Below are 21,043 nucleotides of genomic sequence, written 5' to 3'. Positions count from 1 at the left end.
TAAATGTGAAATGTTCTGTTTTTGGAGCAATTTGGAATAGTTTGTTCAAAAGTTCTGGTAGAAAAATCCCTGCATATGTTGTCTTCTTTAAGCAAAAATAGTGTTTTAAATTCTTGTCCCACAAGGAAAGTATCCTGTATTTTGCAAATTAAGGCAACATTGATATTGAGTCATGATCATAAGGAAATTGGCTTTCATGTTCTAAATCACATTTCATTAGTGTACTATTTCAAAAGTTGTTGCTTACTGCTGTCAGGGAGCAGTTGCAATATACATTTTGCATTACAAACATTCATGAACTTAGGCAATCATTGCACATTTCGAGTTCCTTAATTAGATGTTTCTGTCCTGTACCAAATATGCTCATCGTAACATGCTTCTTTGAAGTAGTTTTTTCGCCAAGTTATTACCATGAGCCAAAGTTTGTAGCTTCTACAATGCATCCTTCCATAAGACTTCCATTCTCATAACCACCATGGCAACCTTTTGGTTATCATATATTCTCAAGAATGTCAGTTTGGATTTGATAATGCATGGTACGTGAATACAAGTTTGCAAAAGTTGGCAATGTGATAGTACAATGTTACTCTCAAGATCAAAAGCACATTCCCCAAATAATTATGTTCCAAACACTTAAAGTTTCATATTAGAACAAATTGACAGCTACCTAAATATAACTCCAAACATCCCAAAAACCACTAATTGATTGCAGTTTCTAACCAGTGATTTCCTTCATCAATCAGTCCTCACATTGACCCTCCCTTATCTCCAATGACCTCACACGTGAATATAATATGCTGTCCATCCATTGGCCTGCAATTCATAGTCAATCATATTATCATACTGCACTCTGTTGATGTGTTTATGCATATATGGGCGGGGGTGTCACATCAGATTTGATACAATGTCAACTTGCAGATAAAGAACACATGGCCCAATGTACTATTGCCTCCATCCAAAGTTCATTCCATAACCTTGGTATTAAGTCAGACACAATGAGAAAAAAAAACAACTTAAGCTTACCAGAAATGGGCTAATTGTTTTCATTGACAACGAATAGTAGTGATATCTTAAAATGGTGACGAAAAAGAATTATATCTGAATATTGTGTGATTGCTGAGATTGCAAAGGCCACTTCAGTTTTGAATCTTATGATACACTTGGAATTGAAATTCCAGTTATGACCTTTGATCTGTCACTGATTGCTCAGCCAGAGTTTACTTCAATTTGCAATTAGATTTTCATATTGTTGACAATAAAATCAAATGTACAGGTCGCAGAGTGAAAGTGGGTCTCCTATGTATAAATTATTGTCTCCAATCTTTTCTCAAAAATGTCAAAAAAGAACACCTTGGTATAATTTTTAATGTCAAGTTATATTTAGGCTATTAGCTATAATGATATTCGCATAAAAGGTCTCCCCCTAAACCCTAAATCGATAAAACTGTTCTCATCATCTATTGAGTTATTGTAGAAGTTCAAAAGACCATGTTTTTGACATAACTGCAGTTCTTTCTAACAAGATGCCACTCTCTAACCATCCCCATCTTCAGTTTCACTTTGGATGTTTGTAAGAAACAGCATTCGGCTAAATGCATATAAATTAAAAACCTAAACACTTGTCATTCATTTATAATTGAAGTATAACGTGCAAATAGCATCCCCAAACAAAGGGAATCTGCCAAAAACTAGAAGAGTTTTACTTATAGCATTTACTAGAGTACGTATCAAGTGGTTGAAGCTTGATAAGTATGCTTGTTTACTTTGGCATTTGATTAAAATTTGTTTCTTTTTCTCAAACAGAGACATATGCAAGAAACTGTCTTCAGGCAATGATAGGCTTACATAACAAACCTACTGTTGCAAATGGATCATAGGTATATATCATCTTATTTGTAGATATCAAGAGGCTCCATTCTAAGAATAAAGATTTGAATTACATTTGTAGCTTTAAGCATATTACATCTACATTTGTGAGAACTGCTATTTAACTACTTATTGTCACGAATAAAGGTTTGCCTGCAAGATCACAGCTCCTTGACATGTAAAGAATTACTCCGTCAGATGTTGTAGAGCTTGGATACCAACCAACTCGAAAAATAGACAGAACAAAAAAAGCAAAGCACGAATTGAGAAGTAATCCACTCACAAACTTCAGGATAGGATTAGACAATACAGAGAAAGATTCTAGAATTGATGTTCATAAGGTATTGCAGCTAGGGGGATATATTTTTAGATCAGATCAATGGAGAGAGATCATCTGTTGCACTCTATCATGGGTTGAGACACCACAGAGTCTGGATCTTTCAAAAAGATGATCAAAGAAATGCTCAATTATTATGTAACTGCATAAATACTTTAATTTATATATAGCAATTTGACGTAACATACACAGACACAAACTTTACAATGTGTGCGTGCATGTATCACAGTATGCACATGTTGGGGTAAATAAAAACTTTTAACTATTTCATTAATTTAAGTTTTCTCTGCTTCAGAAGGAGTTTTTGCAACAATGGAAAGTGCATGCAAACCATTCTGAAGCTCCTCTTGCAATAAATCATAAACAAGACGGTGTCTTTTCACCAACGACTTACCTTCAAATACCGAAGAAACAATCTTCACATTGAAATGAGTTTCAGAAACTCCTTTCCCTACTCCGGCGTGACCTAAATGTTGATAAGACACATCTTCTAACTCTAATACAGCAGGATTTAGCGCAGATGTTAGCTTTTTCCTAATGATTTGTTGTCTAGTTAGATGCACAGATTCTTCTTTTTTGTCTGTGATCTTGATATCTTCTTTCTCTTCTCCCTCTTCATTAGATATATTAGAAAGCTTCCTTACATAATCAGAATCCATAGCTAATTCTTCAGCCTTCTTCTAATTCTTTTTCTGCAACAATTTCCAACACGGAAAGAGAATTCAGTTACCAGGAAAAAGTAGGCAACAAGAAAAAAAAATCTTGTTAAATGCTAAATTCTGATTGAAGTTCGTAGTGTCTGAGAGCCATGGTAAACCTTATAAACATTAATCCCTAACTCAAAAAAAAAAAAAAAAAGGAAAAGAAAGGAAAGGAAGAGATTCAGTCTAAAAGAAGATACCTCTTCTGTTTGAAACCCTAGAAAATGCAAAAGTCCAAAGCACTTGAAGACAGAAGAAGAGGGGCATACCTGCAAACCCCTCATTTCACTTCAGCTCTGCATTTTCTGTATGTATGTGAGAAGACATATACATACATACATACATTGCTCCCCAGAATTTTCCAAAATTACATTACATACCCTTGGGCCTATTTACCTATCCATACAAATAATGTATGAATCATGTGATTCTATGTAACAATCGGCATCGGTTTGGTTCAGAACCGCGAAACTGCGGATTAATGGTTTAAATGGTTCGGTTTCGGTTTCGGTTTCGGTTCAGTTTGATTTCGGGGTTTGCCAGTTCGGTTCGAGCCTTTATCGGTTTAACAGTTTTTGGTTTAAACGGTTTGAAACCACGATTCAAACGGTTTAAACCATTAAATTTTGGAAATTTGGAAATTTTGACCAAACTTATAAAGCAAAACCGAATTGCGTAACCACGGGGGGTTTAACAATTTTGCGGTTTAAAGGTTTGAAAGTCTCTAAAATTGTTTGGTTTGTTGTTTTTTTGTAAAGGTTTGTTTTAAACGGTTTTGTGGTTTGATTTGGTTCGGTTTGAGTTTCAATTTTTTTAAACGATTCAGTTTAAATGGTTTGAGTTCAACACTCTCGAACCAAACCAAACCGTTGTCAATTGTCAATCCAATAAAGATTAATTTACCAATCATGAAGTGATAGAGCCCTCCCGATTGCACAATCTCATTTTATTGAGATGCACATCCCCATGCCTTGTTACACCTAACCCAAATTAGAAGCTTAATATGCTAATCTTGCTTTCCAACCCAAATGCAAGGGTCGATGCCTCGATGATTGTGTAAGTATGTTCGATTTGCAAGGCTTGCTTTTGCATGAAAGCTTGTAGGATTGCCTTTGATAATCTGTTGAATATGTGAGGCAAGTTAATATGTCCTCCTATAATCAAAGTTGATCAAGTAAATACCCCAAATGTATTCATCCTCTACCCCGTCTTGTTTACACATTTTCTTAATAATGTGTATACTCTTAATTTTCGTGTGATTGCCAACATTGACTTTTACCCAACACATGTACATGTATGTTAAAAAATGTGCAAGCATGGTTCTCTTGATGTATGTGATCTACATATATTGTTTCTCCACATACATTAGAATTTGATCCATTATTAGGCCATGAGTTCAAATTAAATGATGCCGAACAAATGTACTAGTCACAAAGCTTATGGGCTAGATTGCTTCTTACCTCGTCAGCAATTCCACAATTATGTGGCACCAAGTAAAACCCCTAGACACCACATAGACAACAATGCCCCCCACAACACCTACACCCAAATCGGGGAGTTTTGAACAATTATTACACTTGGCATCAAGACATGACATCACCCCCTTCCTCAACACTCAATGACATTGCGACACTAGTTAAATTTCATGTGGCTTGCCTAGGTATTGTCAATGGGAAGCCACAACCAAGTGTGTTGCATTGGTGACAATGACTATAGGTTTCCATGGTTGTTTAAGAAATATGTAACACAATTAAAGGGGCCACTTAGAATTTTGCTTTCAAAAAATTGGACATAAAAACACATGCTTCATTCACAGAAATTCAGAATATTGGTTCCACAAAGCTTTTGCCAAAGGTACCTTCCTCAATGTCCTTTCCCTAATGGGGCCTATTTCTCTTATGATGGGAATTTACAAGATTTATGCAAAAGTAATAGATCTTGCCTTCAATTACCCACATTGCATATATATGGTTTCTTAGGAAGAGGACATAATCTATGTAATATTTTGAGTGTACAAATGGAAATTGATCATGCAAAGGACTTGGAGCATGAACAAGTCATGTTGCAATTAGATGTTGTGGATTAATATCTCTACGTTAGTTGATAGATCGTGATGGGTTTTGGATATCCTATGTCGAGGTTGATATATACAATATTGAAGGTTTGATTTCACATGTACTACTTAATGGTGTAACCCAACCTATTTTGATTTGAATATTTGTTAAACCAAGATGTCCAATTAGTTCGTTGTTTGCAATGGTCACACGTCCTATTCTTGTTAAGTTGCATAATATGATTGTAGATTAAGAATTGACAAGATTGAGGTTTCCATCAGGGAACCCTTGCACGACACAAGGTTTAGTGGATGATCGTATCATGTTTCTATGATCTACATGTGACACCATTCCTAAGGATACAAACATGTAGAATCATTTGTTGATTTAGAGTTGAGGATTAGCATGCATAAATAGATTATCATTTCATGTACAAAATGAGTTGTAAATTAAAATGGGTGACGATGGTGGATAGTGCATCATGGGGCGATTTGTCAACATTTAAGCAACCCAAATGGGGTGGGGGTTATGAGAACCTTTACTTTTGATCCACAAGTTGAGGTGAAGAAATAGGCTCCAAGGTTAAAAGGATTTCTTTTGAGACAAATTTCATTGTTGGAAATATTGAAGAATCAACACAAAGAGTGACAATTATGTAGGGTGATGGGTCATTATTTTTGGCATCGACACATTATTATGTTGGTTTGGAGTGAGTTCTTAGTATTTGCCATGGTGGCAATTTTTCTTTTTTAATGAAAGCTATTATTTACGAGAAAAAGAGACCACACTCATTTTGCTTGACTCATTTTTTGAGGCATTGTCAATTGAGTGAAAAGGGGAATTATGTGTTGGTACTCTTTAGGTTAATTTTGGATCAACAACATGTTTTTATAGCATGTTTGCATGCATAATGAACAAATTTGAAATATCTTTCAATTATCCAACTTAATGATTGGAGTATAAATGACATGCATGCATGTGCAAAACAAGAAACCTTATTTCACGAACACTTCTTTGTGGGAAAGATGACAAATCAACTAATGGAAGTACAAAACTAACAAATGAATTCTCTATCTCAGTGGGGAGATACATGCAAATAAGAAAACTTTGACCATTATCTCTTCCATTTAGCAAGATTCACCCCAAAAAACAACAACTCATATAGATGACTGATAAATGCATTGTTGTATCATCATAATGCATTTTGCTAGTAGCTTTTGTCTTAAGGAAGAGACAAGCAAAGACAATAACTCAACATGTAAACCTCTAGGATCTACAATTGCATTCCTTGTATCTCCAAGGTGTATTATGGAAACAAGATGCCCTTTAAAGAGAACAAAAAATATCCATGGGTCCAATAATTAGACATACATAATAAGCTTCTTCCTTGCTTGTATAATCATGAAAATGGGAGCTTTATAAAGCTCTCTACTGTCATGGTTCTCCCGTCAACATTCCTCTGCATCAAACTCTCGCCATCTTATACATCGACTCCTTCCCTTCTCTAAGCCTCACTACCTACGCAACAAAAGAAGGAAATCAACCATTGGGAGGCAAATTTGTTTTGCTGCTCTGCAACAGTTGTTCCAACATGTTTGCTTTCTTTCCAAATTGTTTTTTTATCCATCACAGCTCAGACAAAGAAGTAGAAGTAGACGACTTTGTGGTGGTGGTGGTTTGGGAGAAGGAAGGAGAAGGAAGTGGAAGGGAAAAGAGAATGATTAATTAGGAAATAGAGAAACTTACATATACATGACAAGAAGATATTTTATGTCTACACTATCGTCGTCAACGCCCAAGGAGTGATCTAGTGAATCGGCACTTGCTTCTCCTACGATCAATGGTACTATCAATGTTTAGTTGGCACTGGAGGATGAGCTCGTTATCCTCAATGAAGTCAAACGCTTCCAGGAGTGCTCAGTTGTTGCCCAAGTCTTGGGAAAATGACCGAGTAGAGGGGATCTCCGTCATCTTCTTCAAGCAACATTACAAGAGAAACTCGATAAGTTTATTGATATACATCTGTTGAGAGATCAAGCTCAACTTAGTTTAGTTAGTTTGTCAACCATGTAACTTCGTAGTTACCTAGATAAAATCTAGTTAGAAGTGTTGACTATAACGTCTTAAATAGGACCTTGTACTTAAGTGGGATATTCTAGATCCTCCACTCCCAAGTACATTTAATATAGGACTTACACCCTTGTACCTATATTCTCTTCACACATGTGCACCCTTGCACATGAGATCTATATATACCTCATTGTGGGTATTTTTGTATTTGATGATGATAATGCTAATTTAATATAGAGTTAATCATCCCCCATCTTGTGTTGTTCATAAGTGTTAACTTCCTCTCTCTCACACACACACACATCACTTAATCTTCTGCTTATAAACTAATCACATAATTAGGCACTAATTAATCCTTGCTTAATTACTTACCGAATTATTAACAACATCCGATGGGCCGAGGTTGCTACCAATTGGAGTTTGCAGACCATTCTTCTGTTCGTAATCTCCTTTCCATTCACTTGGTAGACATCTCAAGCGCATGAGTTCTCTTTTCCCCATGGACCCACGGTTTTGATACGACAGTTCTACAGGCAGATGCAACAGGATACTTTACGTGTACTGTTGTTTTTCCAGGCCTAGATAAGGAGTGGAGGGAGGTTCTTCACAAAAGTGGGCCAACAATTGGAAGAGTTCTACATGTTAACTCATCTATGTTTAAGGACATTGTAGAAAAAGGTGGAGCCTCGTTTATCAAGTTACTATGTAAAATGGATGCAGTTTTACCTAATTGGATTCATCTTCCAAAGTTGCATGGTAATATGTTTTAGAAAATTCAGACAGTGCTTTATTTCAGTTTGCCCAACCAGTGTTTTTCTTGTAAAAAAATTGGTCATTTGGCAAAAGACTATTTGGCTGCCCATGTGAGGCCTATTGTTGTTATGAATAATCAAAGTAATATTGTTGTCACTACTTTGTTGCCTCATGAAATTCAACAAGAAAAGGCTTTCAATACATCTTTAAATAAAGTGGGGAAGGGGAAAAGTGTTGATATGCTTTGCTCCAATCTCCCTTAATTTGCATTGCCATAATGTAGTATGGACACTTTGAGGCAATATATAGGAATGTCGGTTTCCACTCCATCTATGAAGATTATTCCAGTCATTCCTCCTCCCTTAGCATCGCCTGAATGTAGTATGGATGCTTTGCAAAAAGATGTAGATATGCCGGTTTCCACTTCCACTTTGGAAATTGTTCCAATCATTATACCCAATGCCAGAACAAGTTCTGACGAAAGTTAAAACGTCAGTTCAAAAAATGATAACCTCTTTTGAACATAACGATCCAAAGGTAGATGCTTGATCATATTCGGTTGTTTTGCAGACAGGGGTTGGGCAGTGGCCTTATGTTTTTACATCTGCGAAGGATACTATAAAAGCGCTTGGGAATAGCAAAAATACAGTATATAACGACCATCATGTTTTATTCAAGGATTCCCATGTGAAAAAAAGAATAACAAGAGCAGTAACACCTTCTCAAAAGGAGAGACAAGGAGTTTTGACTCATAAGAGGTCTTCTCCATCTCAATATTGATATGGATTATTTTAACATTTTATCTTGGAACCTTCAAGGATTAGATGGGAGTCGTTGTAATAGAGTAAAATGTTACTTGAATCAAGACCTATCTCTATCTTCTATAGGTAGACTTGATATGCAATGTTTTCAAGAACACTATCTTAATTCGCAAAGCAAAGCGTCGATTAGAAATTTATTAAGTGGTAGTTGGATTTATGAATGGGTTTTGGCTTTTGGACCCTCTGGTACTCAAGGTGGTCTTGTATCGCACTCAGAATGCAATGGCAGTCTCATGTGCAAGCTAAAGGAGTCTTGCATGGTGGTAGAGTTCAATATATGCTTATTCTTATTTCTAGAAAATTGATTGGTTTTTTGAATGTATATGCTCAGAATTCTGATACTGGAAGAATTCGATTGTGGAATATGTTATTGCAAGATTTTCATGTGGCACAACATTGGTGTATGGGTGGTGATTGGGACATGATTGAAAGCCCTACTGATAGATTAGGTGGATCTTTTGTTACTATCTCGGGTTTGGAATTGTGTGAGTGGGAGAAATTAATTTTCAAATATGAAGTTACTGATTTGTGGCATATTCCGATTCCTTGTTATATTTACGTTCCAATTGAAGAAGTGCCACTCTCAATTTGTCTAGAATAGATAGGTTTTATGTAGATTCATTTTTTTGGGATCGTGGAGGATATGTGGGTATTATATTGGGCACTTTGTTCTCTGATCATGCTCCGATTATACTCAAATTCAGTATGGACAACCATACTTCTATTTCTCGACTGTACGTGCCAAGGTTTACTGTTGATGATATGAATTTGCAGCATACCATTTTTTCACTTTGGAGAATGGTTGTAGGGGATTTTAATTGTCAAAAACTACAGAATGCTCTTCAAGCAGTTTCCAACTTCTTTATACTACAAGGTAAGTTAAAACAAAGTAATTACACTAGAAGTTTGTTGAATGCTAAGAGAGGTTTGGCATCTCTTCAAATTTTGCAAGAAAAACATCATCATTCTCAATATATTCATTCTGAATTACAAAATGCTATGATGCTTATTTCTTCTTTGCAGCAAAAACGTGCTCAATTTGTTTTTTCAAGCATCTACAACAAGATGGTGTGCAGAAGGTGACACCATGTCAAAAAAGAATTTCCAACATGTAATGCCTAAAAGAAATAAAATTCAAATTGTGCAGTTGAAAAGATCTAACGACATTGTCACAACGGATAGATGAAATGAGGCATATTGTAGTCGCTTATTATGAGTCGTTATCAACAGATATTCCAAGTGTTGAAATTCTACAGATGCACCAAAAAGTATGGATTGCTACTTTGGTTAAGGTAACATCTCGGATATCGCATCAACTTCTCCGTCCATTTTCCTCTAAAATATTGTAGGTTATCAAAGGTGTTGGGCCAGATGTGTGCCCAAGAGTAGATGGAATGGGAAGAGATTTTTTCATTACATATTGGGATTTGATTGCTGATGATTTACTTGCAACATTTCAAGAAATGTTCAATACAAGTATTATGCCACAAATGTGGAAAGAGGGATTGATATGCCTCATTCCGAAAGGTGATTTAGTTACGGATGAGGTTAAGGGTTGGCACCCCACTACTCTATTGAGTATGCTAAGTTATTGGCTTTGAGATTACAACCCTTTCTTCCGGATATTGTGCCTGAACCTCAAACAGGATTTATTCAAGAACGTAGTATTTTTTATAATGTTTTTTTGTTATGGGAATTAACAGGGATTGCAATGAAGAATAAAGAAGATCTTGCGGTCCTTTTATTAGATTTTGAAAAGGCATATGACAGAGTTGATTGGGACTTCATGGAAGGTTCATTTTTTACATTAGGTTTTTGTATCCAATGGATTAGGACTTTTGCTTCGTTGTATCATGAGGCCTTTAGTTCAATCTTGGTAGTTGGTGGGCAAACTAGAAAATTCTCTATTTCACGTTTTGTACGTCAAGGTTGTCCATTGGCCCTATTCCTATTTTTGCTAGTAATGGAAACATTTTCAATGTACTTAAATTTTTCTCAAGTTTCTCTTAAGGGTTTGCCTTTACTTGCAATGCAACAACAATCGCAAATGATATTGCAATTTATGTCAAATGTAATGATGATAATTTATGAAAATTGTAAGTGGTAATGGAGGAATTTTGTTTGGCCTCTGGAGCAAAGAAAAATTGGCATAAATCTCTTGGTTTTTGGATATCACAAAATTCGTTGCCTACTTGGATGCCTTCGTAGGAATTCAAGTGGGTTCATGATGGAACCACTACTCGTTACTTAGGCTGCCAAGTGGGACTTCATGTTAATGCAGATATGTTAGTTGCTCCTCTACTTGTAAAGTTAAGGAGAAATTTGTTGCTTGGGATTCGATTAATCTGTCATTTGCAGGTCATGTACTTGTAGCTAACCAAGTTCTTCTAACAACTATTTGGTGTATTGCTTCTACTATGTTGTTTGCAAGATCATGTATTTTGCAAGTGTAACGCCTCATTCGCAATTACATTTGGGGAGGAAAAACATGTCAAGATAAAAGGCCTAAAGTACCTTGGGTAGTATTGATTGCTCTGCGACAAAATGGTGGGTTGGGGCTGGTGGATCCGAAATCACAATGTAAGGCTTTGCTTCCTAAATTTGTGTGTAGAGCTATGTTGCCAATGCAAGGTGTTTGGAGTCAGCTGATGATGCATAGGTTGTCTACTATGTGTCCAACAATAGGTGGAATGTGGCAACCCTCATTAAGGTGGGCCTTTATTCAGATTTTTCATTTGTTTAAAACAAACTTATTAGAAGATAGATTTTTTAATGGAATTCTCACAAGTTGGTCAGCTGTTAAAAAGTTTCTAGTTTGGAAGATGCCTTTGACAACATATGACTTGTTGAGACCTTTAACGCAACTAAAATTGTGGGTGATGCTATATACTTTAATGTGGATGATGATGGTAGGTTGTGGCATGTATTTTTTGCATCAGATGTGTGGATGTTTGCCAATGTTTCAGCTATTTGAGTAGTTGCAAGATCTGGAAAAAAATGGTTCTTGGATCCACCCTTTCAAGAATGCTCGTTGTGTTGCTCATTGTGGGTTTTTCAAAAAAAGCCTCTTTACAATTTGGATAGGGATCTGACTGATTATCAATGGAAAAAGCTGAATGCTGGTGGAAATGGTAAACATTTGGAGTTTTTCCAGTATTCGATTAAGGTAGGTAGAAATTTGTTGTTGCAATCAAAGTATCAATGCCTTGTTGCCATGAAACATTGGACTGCAAATAATGTGCATGCATTGCAACTTACCAAATTTTGGAAATGGTTGTGGAGTATGCAGTTGCCAAAAAAAGTGATTTGTTTTCGTTGGTTGTTGATGCATTATGCTCTTCCGGTTGGTGATTGGTTGAGGCAAAATCAACAAATGCTTGTGGAATGCATTTTGGTGCATCTATAGAATCTATTTTGTATGTGTTTTGGTTATGTCCCAGGATCAAGCAATTTTGGAGTAAACTGCTTTTATTGCTAACTCAGCATTATTCTCGTTCTATTTTCTTGTGGGCTGCAGTATTATGAGGTGTCCTTCATGGAGATGTTATGAAGTATGAAAGTAGGCATGCTTCTCATGTCTTTCATTTTTCCCGTGGACACCTCTATCTCCCCTCGTTGAAAAATTCTATTCGATGGTTTAGAATTGAAAATCTGGTTATTTGGCGTGCTATTACGTCATTGGCTCTTTGGATAATATGGAAAGCGAGATGTGATGCCGTTTTTAACAATGCTCATATTATACATATATCTCCGCACCATGCTCATTGAATTCTGGTTGTTATTTGTCCATACACTACGTGGTCAATATGATAGTATGTAGGGTTTGGCTGATGTTCTATGGCAACGTCAAGTAGCCTTTAAGAAACGATGGCAAGAGCTTCACTTATTTTAGATATAACTTCTGGTATGAGGTGGAATTATTCCATTCCTTCTTTTTTGTTGCATAGCTCGTCGTTTTTGCTCCACTTTTTTCTTCTATGATATCATCTGTTTGAACAAATGTTGGTACTAGCCTTTGTATCACAGTAGAAGTGAGATGAAATGTCTCCTTTTGTTTTCTCTATGTACTACGGTTTATCTTTCTTTAAAAGACAATCATGAAAATGGGAAACCATTGACGCATAATTATTCCATCTAGGGACATATATAAGAGAAAATTAGCAATGGCTCAACATATACCAAAGGTATTCAATGGAAGGTAGGGCTAATGACTACATTCATTGTAGTGTTAGGGGACATTAGAAAGACAAGAAACCCTCCAATCACTATTCTCACAGAAGATGCCAAAAAAGATCGATGTCTAGACAACGACTTATGAATTGACAATTACATTTTTCTCTATTATGTTGGCAAAACCGAGAAACCATTGACTTATGAACTCTTCCTAATGATTGAGACAAAAAAAGATCACTCAATAATTAGAGTCATCAGATAACAAATGCGTTCCCCATATCACCAATGTGCATATGAAAATATTGATGTCTCTCTCTCTCATATGAGTGTTTCAATTAAGGAAGAGTTGAGTATATAGAATTGCTAAATTATAATCAAATTCCTAGGATAAATTGGCAAATACAAGAAATCTTTTGTGACAATTATATTCCATGGGTGCATTCACGCACCAATAACTTTTCCATTAAGAGAGAGAGAAAAGGGGGGTCGGGGTTAAGCAAATGCATTGCCTATATTGCCATGGTGCATCGGAAAAACCATAAATGGTTTAATACCATTTTTTAAGAAGGGAATATGAGAAAGAATGACAAATTGAAGATATAGATTTAGAAGACAAAGAACTTTTATGGTATCATCGAGACATATAATTGCCTGCCACAATTGATCTTATAGATTCAACACTAGTAAAATGCTTGATAACACCCTAGCACACAGACAAAGCGAGAAATCCTTTAGAAGTAGCTCCCCCCTTAGAAAGAGGCGAGAACTTAAACATATACCCTTACATAATGGGAAAATCCTTATAGAATGGAAAGATTTCCTTGTAGTACGAGGTCACACTGAGAAGCCGAGGAATTAGTAGCTCCTTCACTTAGGAAGAATCATGACCTAGACAGGCTATCATTGCTGACATTGGCATACACAAATCCGGGGGGGGAGGTGAAACTTAAAGGAATAGCAGCTCCATTTTGAGATAGATAGATAGATAGATACATACATACAAACCCAGAAGCTCGAGAGCTCGAGAGACTGAAAGAGCTCGATGGGTAAGAAAACACAAAGACTCTAAAGAGGCGGGTGTGAGCGCCGGTCGCATCCACGAGAGTAAAAGAGAGTAAAGACTTTGCTGCTGCTACTACTACTACTACTACTACTACTACTACTACTAATAGTACTAGTATTTACTACTACTACTATTAGTAGTGAAAATGCTAGTTAGTGCTAATTTTAGCTAACCCTTTCTTTCTCTTTAGGGAGCATTGTTTCTATAGAGACAAGACACAAGGAGATATTTTAACCATATTTTTGCCCACCAGTCAGTCCCCTGTCTCTGTTCCTGTCTCTCTGTGTTTTGGGTTTCTGTCTGTCTGTATGTATATATCTTCATGTTCTATGGAGATTGAGCTAACCAAACCTTCTGTTATTTACATGCCTCTCCTCCTTCCTCTTCATGTTTCCTCCTCCCCTTCCCCCTAAGAGATAACTTTTCCAAGGTCCCATGGCAGCAGATATGGTGTTTGGAGACTCAGAGATTATTGTAGATATGGTGTTCCCCAAACCTATTCAACATAACCCACATCTTCTCCATGTCCACATCAAAGAAGATTCTTCTGATCCTCACTCTCAGAGCACCGATTCTATCCATGAAGGAGGAGAAGAAGAAGAAGAAGAAGAAGAACCCGAGTTTGAATCCGATGCCGATGAGCCTCTTCAGATGAACCCGAATTTGATATTTACTGTTGATCCAGAACCTTACATATCAAATCAATTCTATACGTTTAACAGTGCTTCACATCACCTCATGGTTAAATGTCTCGTTGAGAGAAGGTATGCTAACCCTAATGAGATCAAAGCTGCTACTTCTGAATCTGTTTTGCAATCATGGAGAGGAGTATGGAAAGATAGGAATGAAGATACTGCTTACCTCACTGGTTGGAAGAGAATACAAGATAAGCTGATGGCTCAGATCGATCCCAAAGAAGGAACAGAAATGCTTTTCTTCAAAAATAGTCCACATCAATTCATACCACATGTCCATCAATGGCAGGATATTGTTCTAAGGTTTCATGGTGATGCAGATCTGAGGCATCTCGGCGTGAAAGAAACCATAGATAGGATAAAACAAGTGTGGACTGTTGGTGCAAAGCTTTATGGTATACCTGAAGCTTATATAAAGGTATGTGTTTCTTCTTGCCCTCTTTGCTCTTCTTCTTCCTCTTCTTCTTCTTCACATAACAATATAGAAAATATGCAACACAAACAATCCTCTTCGAAAAGGCGTAGGTTTGAATATACCGAATCTTTCGAAGTTCAAGCTAAAGAAGTTCCGCGACGTCTCCAAGAACTTGCTGCGAAGCATCAAGTTGTGCTTTGTATCAGGCAAAAGTATATTAGGTTCAAACCATTTCTCGCTGAGGTAAAGGATTATTGTTGTCATCGAGCAGGAGAACCTAATATGAAGAAACCAGGGTTGCTTAAAAGGAAGAGATATTCTTCAAAGAGATGTGGGTGTGGATTTCGCATCCGTGCAATTGTTCCCATCACAAATTACAGTGAAAAGGAGAAAAGTTTCTCTTATCTAGAGGAAGGGCAAGCTGTCTTTAAACTGTATGCCATTCATTCAGGACATGAACCGGGACCTCATGAAGGTAGCGCCCGAATCATGCATCGCCTTGTAGGTTCATCTGGTCTGCAAAATATGGACACCATCTCTCCCTTTGAACCCGAAGAAGAACAAGGTTCGGTTTCTTATGTAAAAAATGAAGGCGAAGCTCGAGAGATCGTGATGCAACAAGTCCATGAGCTTTGCGTCGAACTTCAATTGCTGGATCAGAAGATGATCAATGTTTCTCAAGAGGCTTTGAATGGCCTCTCACAAGATCTTGCCACCATGATTCATCGCCTCAAGAACGTGGAAGATCTAGATCACAGGAATCATGGTTTGTTATTATCAAAGAATAATGATGATGATGGCAATGATTTGATTCTTGGTCATCATCCGGAACTCGTCCATGACCATATCAATTCAGATTTTGCATCCTCATTAGGATCTGATAATCATTGGGAAAGAGAAAGCTTGGATATTCCTGCAATGGGTGATGGTGGATCAGTTAGTTTGAAAGATAGCTGTTCTCATTATGGTGGAAATGGGATTTCAGCTAGTGATAGAGAAGTTGTAATAGTAATAAGTGATGATCGACCATGTGGAGTGCAAATGACAGATTCAGCTCTTGTAACAATTCCAGTTGATAATTATTACCAGGAGAACGTGAAATGGTATGATGGTATGTCATGTGCATTAGATCCAACTACAGATGATCTATCTCATTCAGTTCAGGGAGGATTTAGGCATTCACTTGTTTAAGATGCTATCTTATGATGGGGAGTTTAGCTAAAATTTCCTTCGATATTATTGCTTTCCTTATTCAATTTTGCAAAGTGAAGAGATGGCTAGAACACAGATTTATCTTTGGCTCTTGGTTTATGGTTGAAATATCAATCAATACCATTATGCTTTGCAAAATCGTGGTTAGTGAAGGATGTGGATTTTGTTGCTTCTGGTTCATACCAAAAGTTGGAAATTTTGTAAAGTTCTTTTCAAAACCACACTGGGCATGTAATTATAATTTGAATATACTGTGAACCATGAGCCATCATCTTTTCTATTGACATCCACAAAACTATGTTATTCACCTTTATTTTCAACTCTCTATGGCATTTAACATAGTTAAGGAGTGATGCACCTGTGTCTCAGTTAATGATGTCGAACCAAGTTTTCTGTCTTTTTTTGTATATTAACACTCATGGAATCAATGATTGTTATGTATTCTCTTTAACATGGTGATTGCAGCTGTACATCATGAGATGCAACACTTTTTTACATGGTCCTCTTTCTTCTTTGACATGGTTTTATGGCAACATAAGTAGAGATTTCGTTCTTTATTTTGACTCTCAGTGAAGTGCAAGATATTGGAAATGTTTCTAATTTGTTCTTTACCAGGCTAGATATATGGAGCAGGGTTTGCAATGTTTTTCAGAAATAAAATTTAGTTTCGAGTTTTGGTTGCTTGCTTTGTTGCCTTTTGTGGAGAAGCAATTATATTTATGTTCTAGCCCCATATTTTATGTTTAACCTATCATTTATGGAGGAAGATATGGTCAAGAGAAACCCTTAGATCATATTGTTGGTGTTCTTTGATTTCCATAAATGCCCTTTCTGAATATAATGCTGTGTAAGTTTTTTCTATGTGAATATCATTGAACATTCTGGTTGCTTTAGATGGTCAAATATCTCCCATATGTTTTTCTTTATAAAATTGATTAGTTAGTTTTAGGGTAAAAGCAATTTGAAGATACTCAATTGTAGTAACATGTTTAATGCTTGACCACTTTGGACTAGTGTTTACTAGTCAATGGTAGTATGAAGAATGATTTAGAAGTTTATGCAGTTGTTTGACATGTCATAAAACACATAAACATTGTGAAGTAGCTCTCTTATGATATACATGGGGTTGTAGGAATAACGAAAGTATTGAAGCATATGAGATGGCTATGGACTATAGTTGTGAATGAAATGGTTTGGAGGGGGAATTGCAAAAGCTATTTTCCAGTATTGGAAGCTATGCTCAAGCTTTCTTTGACTTATATTCCAATCCTAATCTATGTTTTCTCCCTTGCTTTCTCTCATTTTACTATGGAGAAATTACATAACTACGATTGTATTGATGAAAATTGGGAAATATACTTGACAATCACAACCTTGTCATCTTGACTCGTTTTTTTGGTAAAAACACACAATTATATTAATAAATGTGTGTGAAAAACACTACATACAATGGGTGTCACAAATGGAGTATGGTCACCTATAGTGGAACATGTTGAATTGCCAATATGCAAGATGAACACTCCATTGAGGAAAGAATGTCCACTTGCTACAATAAAGAAATTTGCCACATTAATACTCCCTTCAACTTTTGTAAATATGCTTTGTCTCCATTCCTACCATAAAATACAAAAGCATTGAGCATATCCCAATAATGACGCAATCATCAATACCTTCGAAATAGGAAAACGATCGCCATCTCTGATTTGGGGTCAACTAGTGCGAATTGTGCAAACACCCACTGTCTAGGCATCAAATAACACCGTGATAAAACTTGTCAAATTTGAGAAATGTAACTCCAAATCTGACAAGCAATTAGACATTGTCTGAAACGATGAGTATTATCTTCTATTTGAATAGTGCAAAAAAAAGCAATTGCCCATTGCTAGTCCACGTCGCCTTAGAGCTAATCCTAAAGGCAAACCCCCATCAAACTCTCCAAATGAAGACATTTGTGACAAGTGGCAATTTAGAATACCAACTACATTTTAATATCGGCCACATCCATGATCAGAGCTATGTATTTTCCATTTTTCCTCAACATTACCAAAGACTAGTAGTCACTAAACCCTAAACCCTAAACAACATTCGACCTTGTAAATACCAATCTCTAGCCATGGTTGCACTTTTGTTTGTAAAGGTAAAGAACCTTGCATCAATGCAATATTTTCTAGTTGTAGCTAGTTGCCATCTAAACCCATAATTGGGTGGGATACATAATAATTGACATGCTTCAACAAACTCCAAAATTCTTTGAGATGGAGCCTCAATTATATCTCCCACCTCATTGACCCCTAAAGGAAATAAACGATTTAATTGAGAGCGCAATCTCTCTTTTCCAAGCCAATATAATAATCGAGAAGACATAAGTAACTCGTTTTGCCAAAAATTACAATGTTCTCTACTATATGTTGGTTTCCATACACATGACAAAAGTGCTTCTTGCCATGAGATAGCTAAGTGTTGAACACATGAAGAGTTGGGAATCTTAACTGAAATACATCCGTTCAGTAATTGCCACCATGACACCTTAATCATTGTCCTCCCATGAGATAAAACCTTGTTCTCAATGAAATATTGAATAATAGATATCCATGGTTGTGATTTTGAACACATGTCTTGCAATAATGAAAATCAATGAGCCATCATGTGCATAGATAAGTCCAACATTCCAACTCCCCCAAGTGCTTAGGGGTTGCTAGATGATTCAATACAACTCATGTTATTCCCATTTTATCCCTCTTTGTCCATGGTAACAATGACAAGTATTACAATATCATGGGTTCTAGAATACATTGTACAAGCTTTAGGTGGACATGAAATGGTCAAGATTGTGACTTCAAATACCTGAACTTATCTCTTAACTTACCAGAAATCCATTCAATCAATTGATCATTTGTAACATTCATTTCCAATGGATACCCCAAGTGTCGAAAAATAGAGCCTTTCCTAACCGTGGATCCTTGATATCTGAAACATTGCAAATCCCTTTTAGTACATGACATGAGACTAGACTTCCTCCAATTAATATGTAATCCGGAAGCCAATGCAAATTGGTTCCATATAAGCATTTCCTTCTCAAGATTCTCTCGTACCGGTTGCCCTCTAGATGGAAGGTGTAGACCCACAATATCACCATTCATTGCACGTCCTGATAACATCACTAACTAAGGATGAGCAATAATATCAAACAATAATGGGCTAAGATGATAACAAAAATCAAAAGAGAAACTTATGCTCATTCACTCTTATTCTAAAAGAGTGATTTGTCAAATTACTAATAATATTAGTAGTAATTGTCACGACCAATCTTACATCTCAACAATAATTAAATTGTCTTCACTAATATTAGGAAGTTTATTGCAACATATGTCATTAAATATGGGGAAGTGTTGAATGCGAACATCTAATGAAGTCAATGGTTGTATGTTAGGTTTTATAAGGAATTGGGTAAACATGTATCCCAAATCTTCAAGTTTCAAGTTGAAAGGATCATGTGAAAGGTGTCTTGATACAATTGATGCAAGGCTTTGGGGCACACACATAGGGCTATACATTCAGTGGTAAGGTGAACGTAGGAACAAGCTTCTCTTATTGTCTAAGCATGTGGACTAGAGGACTCACAAATTATTGGTTTGCTCTCATATTAAAGTGGTCGACTTCCATCTACATGACTCTAGAAATAACTATCACTAAAATAATTGACTCGCCTAGAAACATCTCTCAATAACTTTGTTAAACTATTTGCAAAAGGGATGAAACTTGTCTTATGAGTGAAAGATCATACAAGGTGGTGTGACATGTCACAGTTCAAACCCTTACTACGGGAGAAATAGTGTATAAGTGCCGTACCATTGCAGATCAATCTCAACATCAAGGTGAGTATCTTAGCATCGCTAAAGGACCATGGAGGTTTTCTACATTTTTGGTAGTGTAGAGGTTTGTCCACATTCTTGCCATCCCACAATAACTTCTTAGCTTATGATGGCGTAATAGGAAAAAAAGGGTACATCTATGGTTAAGATATTATGGACACATAACAGTTATAGCATCACTTTATGAGTTCTATGTAGGATAACCCAAATTATAACAAAGGGTTACTGGTACTTGTAAAGTGCAGTCCCCTCGATATTAGAACCTCGCACAAAGAGTTTTTGTAGTTGAGGTGAAGAAAAAAGCTTACAAAGGAAGGTATGCTACGACAAAGACATAATGCCCTTGATATCACCAACATGCTATTTAGAGGTCAATGTTGCATCTAGAGTTGTGCTTGAGAACTACGACAAAAGATAACAAAGTAAGTACTTCAAACATGTGGATGAGGGGGATACATGAAATCCTCATCCTGCAAATGACGAAAGAGAACAAAGTACTTTGAAACATGTCAACAAGGGGCGGATACATCCAATCCTCATCCTGTGTCCTTGAGACTCTTGAGCTATGCCCAAATCGCGTTGGTAGCACAATGAGTCTTCTGGGAAGATGTGTACGGCAAATTCGGTGCTAATGCGGGGGAAGCCTGGCCCGAAAGATCCATGTGCGCTCGGGCAGTAGACATCGTTGCACCCGAATTGTTAAGACATTGGGACGGAGATGACGAAGTTCGGTCGGGGGGGCCGACGGCATGGTCTTCGGACTCTAGTAGCGGCCGCGATAGAAGAAGAAAGAACAAGAAAGAAAGAAAGAAGAAAGAAAGAAAGGAAGAAGAAGAAGAAGAAGAAGAAGAAGAAGAAGAGGTGTTATTCATAGCTTTGTTTGTGTGTGACACAAACAAATAAGTCTTCTTCTTTCTCTCTGTTTTTTATTACTGAAACCAAAGAAAGAACAGAGGAGGAGGAGGAGGAGCAGGGGAGGAGGCAGAGGAGGAGCAGAGGAAGAAGAAGAAG

At 36.7% G+C, this 21,043-nt stretch overlaps 2 protein-coding genes across 4 annotated transcripts; one reads left to right on the top strand and one right to left on the bottom strand.

The window, feature by feature from the left end:
* Window positions 1–1,770: 1,770 nt before the first annotated feature.
* LOC147850541 (BolA-like family protein) lies at window positions 1,771–3,220 on the bottom strand. 3 transcript variants are annotated; one of them, XM_087336162.1, is made up of 3 exons: window positions 3,105–3,203; window positions 2,598–2,895; window positions 1,771–2,303 (listed from the first exon to the last, which is right to left on the bottom strand). In XM_087336162.1, the coding sequence occupies exons 2-3, from the start codon at window positions 2,860–2,862 to the stop codon at window positions 2,257–2,259; spliced, it is 312 nt and encodes a 103-aa protein (XP_087192288.1). In that variant the 5' UTR covers window positions 2,863–2,895; window positions 3,105–3,203; the 3' UTR covers window positions 1,771–2,256. The 3 variants fall into 3 exon arrangements, with proteins under 3 accessions (XP_087192288.1, XP_087192287.1, XP_087192286.1); XM_087336161.1 differs by lacking the exon at window positions 1,771–2,303 and having other exon boundaries at window positions 2,343–2,895; window positions 3,174–3,220; XM_087336160.1 differs by lacking the exon at window positions 1,771–2,303 and having other exon boundaries at window positions 2,343–2,895.
* Window positions 3,221–14,123: 10,903 nt separating this feature from the next.
* Window positions 14,124–16,528, top strand: LOC147850540 (uncharacterized). The gene has a single exon (XM_087336588.1). It carries the CDS (start codon window positions 14,274–14,276, stop codon window positions 16,137–16,139), a length of 1,866 nt encoding a protein of 621 aa, XP_087192714.1. The 5' UTR covers window positions 14,124–14,273; the 3' UTR covers window positions 16,140–16,528.
* Window positions 16,529–21,043: the final 4,515 nt, after the last annotated feature.

The sequence above is a fragment of the Azolla caroliniana genome, unplaced genomic scaffold, assembly GCF_043228905.1.
Source record: "Azolla caroliniana isolate FFs.n. ecotype wild unplaced genomic scaffold, voAzoCaro1.0.p SCAF_21, whole genome shotgun sequence".
NCBI lineage: Eukaryota > Viridiplantae > Streptophyta > Polypodiopsida > Salviniales > Salviniaceae > Azolla > Azolla caroliniana.
The sequence above is the reverse complement of the archived record's forward strand: the minus strand, read 5'-3'. Positions and strand labels throughout refer to the sequence as shown.

Coding starts and splice junctions, on each gene's coding strand:
- LOC147850540 (XM_087336588.1), top strand. CDS start 14,274: ATGGCAGCAGATATGGTGTTTGGAGACTCAGAGATTATTGTAGATATG.
- LOC147850541 (XM_087336161.1), bottom strand. CDS start 2,862: ATGGATTCTGATTATGTAAGGAAGCTTTCTAATATATCTAATGAAGAG.